At 30.8% G+C, this 12,187-nt stretch overlaps 1 protein-coding gene across 1 annotated transcript in view; it reads right to left on the bottom strand.

Annotated features, from left to right (window-relative positions):
- The window catches only part of LOC137649437 (DNA-directed RNA polymerase subunit beta''-like), an 8,455-nt gene extending 2,028 nt beyond the window's left edge, over positions 1 to 6,427 (bottom strand). Inside the window, exons 1-8 of the mRNA XM_068382422.1 lie at positions 6,284 to 6,427; positions 5,364 to 5,560; positions 4,935 to 5,234; positions 4,506 to 4,673; positions 3,516 to 4,046; positions 2,229 to 3,386; positions 623 to 988; positions 1 to 263 (exon numbers count right to left, since the gene is read on the bottom strand). The exon at positions 1 to 263 is cut by the window's left edge and continues 70 nt beyond it. Coding sequence (XP_068238523.1) covers positions 1 to 263; positions 623 to 988; positions 2,229 to 3,386; positions 3,516 to 4,046; positions 4,506 to 4,673; positions 4,935 to 5,234; positions 5,364 to 5,560; positions 6,284 to 6,427 — 3,127 coding nt within the window. The remainder of the gene's footprint in view (positions 264 to 622; positions 989 to 2,228; positions 3,387 to 3,515; positions 4,047 to 4,505; positions 4,674 to 4,934; positions 5,235 to 5,363; positions 5,561 to 6,283) is intronic.
- Positions 6,428 to 12,187: the final 5,760 nt, after the last annotated feature.

The raw sequence follows: 12,187 nt of genomic DNA on the forward strand, positions 1-12,187 counted from the left end.
TAACATTTAGTTCACTTTTGATCAGATACTGGCTTAAATTTAGTTCGCTTTTGATGAGATACTGGCTTAAATCAAGTTCACTTTTGATGAAATATTGGCTTAAATTCATTTCACTTTTGATGAGATACTGGCTTATATTTAGTTCTTTTTTGATGAAATACTGGCTTAAATCCAGTTCACTTTTGATGAGATACTGACTTAAATTTAGTTCACTTTTGATGAGATACTGGCTTAAATCCAGTTCACTTTTGATGAGATACTGGCTTAAATTTATTTCACTTATGATGAGATAGTGTTTTGAATTTAGTTAACTTTTGATGAGATACTGGCTTAAATTCAGTTTGGTTTTGATGAGATACTTGCTTAAATCCAGTTCACTTTTTATGAGATACTAGTTTAAATTCAGGTCAGTTTTGATGAGATACTGGCTTAAAATTTGTTCACTTTAGATGAGATACTGGCTTAAATCTAGTTCACTTTTGATGAGATACTGGCTTAAATACAGTTTACTTTTGATGAGATACTGGTTTGAATTCAGTTCGCTTTTGATGAGATACAATCTTAAATTCAGTTCACTTTTGATGAGATACTGACTTAATTCAGGTCACTTTTGATGAGATACAGGCTTAAATTCAGTTCGCTTTTGATGAGATACTGTCTTGAATTCAGTTCACTTTTGACGAGATACTGGCTTAAATTTAGTTCACTTTTGATGAGATACTGGCTTAAATTCAGTTCACTTTTGGTGAGATACTGGTTTAAATTCAGTTCACTCTTGATGAGATACTGGCTTAAATCCAGTTCACTTTTGATGAGATACTGGTTTGAATTCAGTTCACTTTTGATGAGATACTGGCTTAAATCCGGTTCACTTGCGATGAGATACTGGCTTGAATTCAATTCACTTTTGATGAGATACTGGCTTAGATCTAGTTCACTTTTGATGAGATACTGGCTTAAATTCAGTTCACTTTTGATAAGATACTGGCTTAAATCCAGTTCAATTTTGATTAGATACTAGCTTGAATTCAATTCACTTTTGATGAGATACTGGCTTAAATCCAGTTCACTTACGATGAGATACTGGCTTAAATCAAGTTCACTTTTGATGAGATACTGGCTTAAATACAGTTCACTTTTGATGAGATACTGGCTTAAATTCAGTTCACTTTTGATGAGATACTGGTTTAAATTCAATTCACTATTGATGAGATACTGGTTTAAATTCAGTTTACTCTTGTTGGGATACTGGCTTAAATCCAGTTCACTTATGATGAGCTAGTGGCTTAAATCAAGTTCACTTTAGATGAGATACTGGCTTAAATCCAGTTCACTTTTGATGAGATACTGGTTTAAATCCAGTTCACTTTTGATGAGATAGTGTCTTAAATTCAGTTCACTTTTGATGAGATACTGGTTTAAATTCAGTTCACTTTTGATGAGATACTGGCTTAAATTCAGTTCACTTTTGATGAGATACTGGCTTAAATTCAGTTCACTTTTGATGAGATACTGGCTTAAATTCAGTTTACTTTTGATGAGATACTGGTTTGAATTCAGTTCACTTTTGATGAGATACTGGTTTAAATTCAGTTCACTTTTGATGAGATACTGTTTTAAATTCAGTTCACTTTTGATGAGATACTGGCTTAAATCCAGTTCACTTTTGATGAGATACTGGTTTAAATTCAGTTCACTTTTGATGAGATACTGGCTTAAATTTAGTTCACTTTTGATGAGATACTGGTTTGAATTCAGTTCACTTTTGATGAGATACTAGCTTAAATTTATTTCACTTTTGATGAGATGCTGGTTTGAATTCAGTTCACTTTTGATGAGATACTGGCTTAAATTTATTTCACTTTTGACGAGATACTGGTTTGAATTAAGTTCACTTTTGATGAGATACTGGCTTAAGTTTATTTCACTTTTGATGAGATACTGGTTTGAATTCAGTTCACTTTTGATGAGATACTGGCTTAAATTTATTTCACTTTTGATGAGGTACTGGCTTAAATTCAGTTCACTTTTGATAAGATATTGGCTTAAATTTAGTTCACTTTTGATGAGATACTAGCTTAAATTCAGTTCACTCTTAATGAGATACTGTCTTGAATTTAGTTCACTTTGGATGTGATACTGGCTTAAATTCAGTTCGCTTTTGATGAGATACTGGCTTAAATCCAGTTCACTTTTTATGAGATACTGGTTTAAATAAAATCAGATACTGGCTTGAAATTATTTCACTTTTGATGAGATACTGGCTTAAATCTAGTTCACTTTTGATGAGATACTGGCTTGAAATTATTTCACTTTTGATGAGATACTGGCTTAAATCTAGTTCACTTTTGATGAGATACTGGCTTAAATTCAGTTCGCTTTTGATGAGATACTGGCCGAAATACAGATTACTTTTGATGAGATACTGGTTTGAATTCAGTTCGCTTTTGATGAGATACAATCCTAAATTCAGTTCACTTTTGATGAGATACTGGCTTAAATTCAGTTCACTTTTGATGAGATACTGGCTTGAATTCAGGTCACTTTTGATGAGATACTGGCTTAAATTCAGTTCACTTTTGACGAGATACTGGCTCAAATTTAGTTCACTTCTGATGAGATACTGGTTTAAATTCAGTTCACTCTTGATGAGATACTGGCTTAAATCCGGTTCACTTGCGATGAGATACTGGCTTGAATTCAATTCACTTTTGATGAGATACTGGCTTAAATCCAGTTCACTTACGATGAGATACTGGCTCAAATTCAGTTCACTTTTGATGAGATACTGGTTTAAATTCAGTTCACTTTTGATGAGATACTGGTTTAAATTCAGTTCACTCTTGATGAGATACTGGCTTAAATCCAGTTCACTTACGATGAGATACTGGCTTAAATTCAGTTCACTCTTGATGAGATACTGGCTTAAATCCAGTTCACTTACGATGAGATACTGGCTTAAATCAAGTTCACTTTTGATGACATATAGACTTGAATTCAGTTCACTTTTGATGAGATACTGTCTTAAATTCAGTTCACTTTCGATGAGATACTGGCTCAAATTTAGTTCACTTTTGATGAGATACTGGTTTAAATTCAGTTCACTCTTGATGAGATACTGGTATAAATTCAGTTCACTCTTGATGAGATACTGGCTTAAATCCAGTTCACTTACGATGAGATACTGGCTTGAATTCAGTTCACTTTTGCTGAGATACTGGCTTAAATCCAGTTCACTTACGATGAGATACTGGCTTAAATCAAGTTCACTTTTGATGAGATACTGGCTTGAATTCATTTCACTTTTGATGAGATACTGGTTTAAATTCAGTTCACTCTTGATGAGATACTGGCTTAAATCCAGTTCACTGTTGATGAGATACTGGCTTGAATTCAGTTCACTTTTGATGAAATACTGGCTTAAATTCAGTTCACTTACGATGAGATACTGGCTTAAATCAAGTTCACTTTTGATGAGATACTGGCTTGAATTCAGTTCACTTTTGATGAGATACAGGCTTAAATTCAGTTCACTCTTGATGAGATACTGGCTTAAATTAAGTTCACTCTTGATGAGATACTGGCTTAAATCCAGTTCACTTACGATGAGATACTGGCTTAAATTCAGTTCACTCTTGATGAGATACTGGCATAAATCCAGTTCATTTACTACGAGATACTGGCTTAAATTCAGTTCACTGTTGATGAGATACTGGCTTGAATTCAGTTCACTCTTGATGAGATACTGGCTTGAATTCAGTTTACTTTTGATGAGATACTGGCTTAAATTCAGTTCACTTTTGATGAGATACTGGCTTAAATTTAGTTCATTCGTGATAAGATACTGGCTTAAATTTAGTTCACTGTTGATGAGATACTGGCTTGAATTCAGTTCACTCTTGATGAGATAGTGGCTTAAATTCAGTTCACATTTGATGAGATACTGGCTTAAATTCAGTTCAATTTTGGTGAGATACTGGCTTAAATTCAGTTCACTTTTGATGAGATACTGGCTTAAATTCAGTTCATTCGTGATGAGATACTGGCTTCAATTTAGTTCACTGTTGATGAGATACTGGCTTGAATTCAGTTCACTGTTGATGAGATACTGGCTTAAATTCATTTCACTTTTGATGAGATACTGGCATAAATTCAGTTCACTTTTGATGAGATACTGGCTTAAATTCAGTTCACTTTTGATGAGGTACTGGCTTAAATTCAGTTCACTTTTGATGAGATACTGGCTTAAATTCAGTTCATTCGTGATGAGATACTGGCTTCAATTTAGTTCACTGTTGATGAGATACTGGCTTGAATTCAGTTCACTTTTGATGAGATACTGGCTTAAATTCAGTTCACTTTTGATGAGATACTGGCTTAAATTCAGTTCACTTTTGATGAGATACTGGCTTAAATTCAGTTCACTTTTGATGAGATACTGGCTTAAATTCAGTTCATTCGTGATGAGATACTGGCTTCAATTTAGTTCACTGTTGATGAGATACTGGCTTGAATTCAGTTCACTCTTGATGAGATACGGGCTTAAATTCAGTTCACTTTTGATGAGATACTGGCTTAAATTCAGTTCACTTTTGATGAGATACTGGCTTAAATTCAGTTCACTTTTGATGAGATACTGGCTTAAATTCAGTTCACTTTTGATGAGATACTGGCTTAAATTCAGTTCATTCGTGATGAGATACTGGCTTCAATTTAGTTCACTGTTGATGAGATACTGGCTTGAATTCAGTTCACTCTTGATGAGATACTGGCTTAAATTCAGTTCACTTTTGATGAGATACTGACTCAAATTCAGTTCACTTTTGATGAGATACTGGCTTAAATTCAGTTCGCTTTTGATGAGATACTGGCTTAAATTCAGGTCACTTTGGATGAGATACTAGCTTAAATTTAGTTTACTTTTGATGAGATACTGGCTTAAATTCAGTTCGCTTTTGATGAGATACTGGCTTAAATTCAGGTCACTTTGGATGAGATACTGGCTTAAATTTAGTTTACTTTTGATGAGATACTGGCTTAAATTCAGTTCGCTTTTGATAAGATACTGGCTTAAATTCAGTTCACTTTTGATGAGATACTGGCTTGAATTCAGTTCACTCTTGGTGAGATACTGGCTTAAATTCAGTTCACTTTTGATGAGATACCAGCTTAAATTCAGTTCACTTTTGATGAGATACTGGCTTAAATTCAGTTCGCTTTTGATGAGATACTGGCTTAAATTCAGGTCACTTTAGATGAGATACTGGTTTAAATTCAGTTCACTTTTGATGAGATACCAGCTTAAATTCAGTTCACTTTTGATCAGATACTGGCTTAAATTCAGTTCGCTTTTGATGAGATACTGGCTTAAATTCAGTTCGCTTTTGATGAGATACTGGCTTAAATTCAGTTCGCTTTTGATGAGATACTGGCTTGAATTCAGTTCACTCTTGGTGAGATACTGGCTTAAATTCAGTTCACTTTTGATGAGATACCAGCTTAAATTCAGTTCACTTTTGATGAGATACTGGCTTAAATTCAGTTCGCTTTTGATGAGATACTGGCTTAAATTCAGGTCACTTTAGATGAGATACTGGCTTAAATTCAGGTCACTTTAGATGAGATACTGGTTTAAATTCAGTTCACTTTTGATGAGATACTGACTTAAATTCAGTTTACTTTTGATGAAGTCCCAAACTTCTTACAAGTCTAAGGTAAAGATTACGATAAGCAGTCATATAATTATGTGTAGAGTTAATCTAATACTGTTCTCGGGAAAAAAATACGCCACTAATCGCCTCAAAGGTTCTGAAAAGAATATCATCGGACATAAAGTGGAAGATCTCGTATGAGAAAACTGAGAAATTTCCATCAAAGTCTCTCAGGAAAATTCTTTAATAGCTTAAAAACCATTTCCCTAAATTACAAAGTGTGAAAATAAAGAATCACCAAAAATAACTGGATGATAAAACAGGCAGACATAACGTACTATATTTTAAGAATAATTTTACTTTAGAAAGAAAAGATATGAACAGACGAACCTTTAGTCTAGAATAAGACCATCTGTAAGAAAAATTAAGATGAGGTATAGGGAAAGTAATGAAGATAGATGTGTTGGAATACCATGTCACAACAGGTATTCTGAAGGGATTATTAAAGACGCATTTGTAGGAGTCTTATAATACACTGTTATTCTTCGCTAACACGGCTCGGTTACAGTTTTAATGGATATTTGACAACAAATTTACTCTCTTGCCATTTGCACAATAAATCATTATCAAACCTTTATACGCGGTTGACATCCAATAAAAGCTGGCTCTTCAATTATGCATCCTGCTTTAGGATGTCCTTTATTTGCTGATGGCACAATGGATGGCACATAACTTACGATTTGGGAACAGAAATCTGATTCAGTTTCAGAAAACATTCCATAATATATGTTGACAAACTTCCTTTTCCTATCACTAAAGAAGGACGTGTAAAATAAAAGAGAGAGAGAGAGAGAGAGAGAGAGAGAGAGAGAGAGAGAGAGAGAGAGAGAGAGAGAGAGAGAGAGAGCTAGCACTAACATTATAATTATGGTATAGAAAATCCTTGGAGAATGATCTCCTAAGTGAAACTTTATATGTTACATATAATTCGCGCACTAAGGTTAAGAGTTCATGGTATAGCCACAGAATGTTAACTATATGTATTGCAACGGATGATTTTTTTCATATTGCATTCAATTATATACATTATACCTGAGAACTGAGCTATCAGCAGAATATATAAGCACAGATACAAACTGGTAATGTTAGCACACATATTTGTGTGAAATAATATAAATAATTACAGTTATCTGCATATATAATAGCACAAAACATAGTTAAAAATAATTTCTAACGAATCAGTGTCGAAAGATCTATATTTTTCCTCAGAGAAAGGGAAAAGAAGAGAAATGTTAGGCGATGTCCCCCGAAGCCCCGTAAACACTGTAAACTGTAGAAGTTGTACAAAGACCTCTATTACAAGTTTCCGCTACTCAAGTACTTGAGTGTCATACTTGTTACCACATTATTCTCACATGAGTTCTTATATTTCATCATAAAATACCTTGCATGAGTTGCTGGGGATGGAACTTGTTCGAATATTTACAGTACGAGTACAATTCTATACACACACACACACACACACACACACACACACATATATATATATATATATATATATATATATATATATATATATATATATATTCACACACATATATATATATATATATATATATATATATATATATATATATATATATATATATATATACTTATGTGTTTGTGTGTGTATATACATACACACATATATATATATATATATATATATATATATATATATATATATATATATATATATACATATTATATATATATATATATATATATATATATATATATATATATATATATATACAACAATCACTGCTATTTCTTATTAACTTTGCAGGACAAAGACCTCAGACGCTGGTCGCTCACAGCAAACCGACCTAGTACGGGTGGCCCTGACTAGTACAGCTTTACTGATCATGGCGATATATAAATCTTTTCACCACGTTAACGTATCTTCCCTCAGAAAGGGATATATATATATATATATATATATATATATATATATATATATATATATATATATATATATATATATATATATAGTTAGAAAAAAACATAATTTTAATCGGAAAATCTCCGTAAAAACATAGTTCCCAACCGTATTTCAGTAAAATACAGGTGACCGTAATTTAACCTTACTTTGTTATTATCTTTTACGAGTTGGTGACTGTAACATCCCTCTTTTACGTCAAAATATCCATTTCCAAAACGGTTAAAAATCCTGGAATAAATGTTACCCGACAATTACCTATTTCTAATGAAAATTTTTAACAGTGTATGTATATATATATATATATATATATATATATATATATATATATATATATATATATATATATATATATATATATGTGTGTGTGTGTGTGTGTGTGTGTGTGTGTGGTGTGTGTGTGTGTGTATGTATATGTACATATATATGTAAAGTGATTAAGAACATTAAAAAAAATGATATACGAATACATTGCTACATTATCAATATCTCCATATATAAAACTTGAGCGCATGGAAAAAAGCGAGAACACCTAACAAGTATCCCACAGTACCTTGAGAAACAGTCTTTGCCGCCTATATGTTTGCCATAAAAACTCAGAAAGTCAGTATCATTATCTACGGACACAGCCGATAGGTGACGAGATCACCTTAAAATATATATCTGACGGTAAAGTCCACCGAAGGGAAACCACTCCATGTATCGCTTCTGGCAAACGTGACTGAGAAACGAGTTCATCTCGGCGACGAGTCAAATTTCTGTTCATTTAAAATTCCTTTTCACGTCTGGTGGTTTGCTTCTGTGTACCCAAAGTTGACGTAAGTAATGAAAATAAGGGGGTTTGCAAGGTAAAATATAGCCATGCTGCGAGTCACAATTACTTGAGACTTTTTTTCTAATGGACACGTAATTACCAGCCATTCTTGTTTTCCTCATTTAGATATGAAGTAAGAAAAAAAAACGTTAATGGTACATTACTCTCTCTTTTTATACTGGAGACCAAGGTTCAAAGACGATGTAGTTCACTTTACACGAAAATGATTCACGACTGGAAAACTCATTAAATGGCAAGCATCATTAAGCTGCTCATGAAGTAGCTTTCATTTATAAACAAACTATTCTGAAATTCTCCGTTACTTTTAATGGTAAAAGTAATCTTCTGGTCATGTGGAAATATGCAAGTCTTGAAGAATGCATGACAATAACAATACCAATAGCAATTGCGACATGAAAATGAATAAGAGGAAGGAAGATTTGGAGATCGTAATTCCAGCTCTGCTTATAACCAAGTCACTCGTAATAGGCGTGAATTTCTACATGCTTAAACGTCTATCTGTTTCAACAAAAATAAATCCTTCATAAATGAATAGACTTCGAATTTGCCCTCATAACAAATAATCAGTTGGAAGACCACCGAAAAAAAATCAAACGATTAAAGAGAGAGAGAGAGAGAGAGAGAGAGAGAGAGAGAGAGAGAGAGAGAGAGAGAGAGAGAGAGAGAGAGAGGAGAGAGAGAGAGAGAGAGAGAGAATACACAGAAAATATAATATATTGGAGTGGACATTACCTCTCATCCTGCGTAAATCATCGTGATCTAACTACAGAATTTCATCAAAAAGAATTTATGTAAATCCTTACAATAAAATATTCGAAAAATAAATCTATTAATTAAAATTTAAATCACAGAATAATGCTTTTTAAACAATACAATAACAAATAATAAGAGAGAAATGGATCCATACAATAAAAGTAATATAGTTTTATCATACAATACCATAGTAGACAATTTTATCGAGTTTTCAGCAAATTGCAATATTACATTTATTCGAAAATATATTTCTTTTACTTTATTTCAAATATATATATAAATATATAAATATATATATATATATATATATATATATATATATATATATATATATATATATATATATATATATATATATGGGTGTGAGTGTCTGTGGATATATGTAATATCTATATACGTATATTTATATATACAAGCATATATGAATTTATATATATATATATATATATATATATATATATATATATATATATATATATATATATATATATATATATATATACATGTTCATATACATCTCTCTCTCTCTCTCTCTCTCTCTCTCTCTCTCTCTCTCTCTCCTCTCCTCTCTCTCTCTCTCTCTCTCTCTCTCTGTATATATATATATATATATATATATATATATATATATATATATATATATATATATATATATATATATATATATATATATATATATATACACACATATATATAATATATATATACATACATATATGTATATATATATACATACATACATACATATATATATATATATATATATATATATATATATATATATATATATATATATATATTCTGAATAAAATGAAAGAAATATAATTCGGAATAAATCTAATATTACAATTCCCTGAAAATAAGGTAAAATTGTATTCTATCAACATTATACACTAAAAATTAATGAAATTATAACATATAGTATTCATACTGGATTAAGATATAAAATATTTGTATGTGGATGAGAGAGAGAGAGAGAGAGAGAGAGAGAGAGAGAGAGAGAGAGAGAGAGAGAGAGAGGAGAGAGAGAGAGAGAGGGAGAGAACAATTTTTATCGGGGATATATATATATATATATATATATATATATATATATATATATATATATATATATATATATGACTAATTATATGACTATACTACAGAAAATTCTTGTTGAATAAAAATAAATCAATAAATAGCACCCTTACTTTTCCTGAACACTATCTTAACATTCCCTTCTTTAGAGAAAATTGAATATAATGGTGGCGTTTATATAATATTATAACCAAGTTCAAATACATTGTAATTCGAGATTATCTGGGAATTACCAATAATATATAATATCCCATGTTCAGAATTAATTATATTTGCCTCAAGCATATTAATGCACACATAAAGATCATAACATAAAAAATCAAATTTCAAAAGAGGTATATTATTACCTGTCATATATGGTTCTCCAGTGCTATGCCTGACCATAAGCCTTGGTCTGTTTTCAAGTGATGGTAGAATATTTATTGATTCTTTGAGAATTGTGTGACTGTAAGCAATGCGCCTTTTCCTTGCAATTCGGGTGACTGATATTGGAGAATCAATCATCTAAACTATTATCTTAACATATAGATATGACGTATGGTTCCGCTTCGATATCGCTCGACTGATCTTTGCATCTTTTGATAAGCCACTTTATGTCTTCCTATTCATTATGGCTTAGCCATATTCATCCCAATTTATTTACTTCCTATGATACAAATTGTATCTTCAACTATAACTATTTACAAGTTAGAACAAAGTATGACACGTACCCTAGCAAAGAATGAATATATAATCAATATATGAAGATATAAGAATTAAAACATGATTATGATAAAGATCTGCATATAAAAGAAGTCAATGGTCAACAGGATAAACTATAGCTCAAAATCTCTCAAAGTATAAGTAAGTTAAGTTTGAAATAAATTAATTTATAATTTCACTAGAGACATTATTGGAAAGATTCTATGAATAACTAAGACGAAGATAGAAAGAGAAATGAAAGAGAGAAATGGGGAAGGACGATAAAAGATCACCTTGGAAACAAACACCGTAAATTGAAATCACCTTGGTCATCAATGTCATAACTATTGGATGCCTTGGATAGGAATACCATAAAACCACGTACAGATGAACTTGAAAAAAAAAAATCTCGTCTTGAACAAAAAATAATCACAAAAAAAAAAAGAAAAAAAATGTGTTGCTTGTAGTTGTTGCCTATAGCATTATGAGTATTTCAGCTATAGAAAAGATAGCATATAGATATTTATAAGGCTTTGAATTAAAACGGAGTGATTCGGAACCTATTTTTTTTTTTTTTTTTTTTTTTTTTTTTTTTTTTTTTTTTTTTTTTTTTGCATTGAGACTGAATTATGCATATATTGTGAGATCTTATTCAATCTCGATATGAAATTTTAAAACGGTAGTACACGCGTATATATGGTAATAAAATCATACACATGCATGCACACACACACACACACACATATATATATATATATATATATATATATATATATATATATATATATATATATATATATATATATGTATATATATAATATATATATATATATATATATATATATATATATATATATATATATTCACATCTGCATCTACGTATGTCTTTATGTCTTCATGGAAATGGTTGCGTACAAGCCTACTTAGCTCCTATCACCATAAAAAACTCCAATACCAAGTTCCTTTGTAAATCAATGAATGATTATATATATATATATATATATATATATATATATATATATATATATATATATATATATATATATATATATATATATATATATATATATATATATATATATATATATATATATATATATATATATATATATATATATATTATCATTATTATTACTGGCGACTGGCGATACATCCTTAATGGTAAAAAGGTGCAAAACCTTGAAGTTGTCCACAAAGCTATTGAAA

This window comes from Palaemon carinicauda, chromosome 11, assembly GCF_036898095.1.
Source record: "Palaemon carinicauda isolate YSFRI2023 chromosome 11, ASM3689809v2, whole genome shotgun sequence".
NCBI lineage: Eukaryota > Metazoa > Arthropoda > Malacostraca > Decapoda > Palaemonidae > Palaemon > Palaemon carinicauda.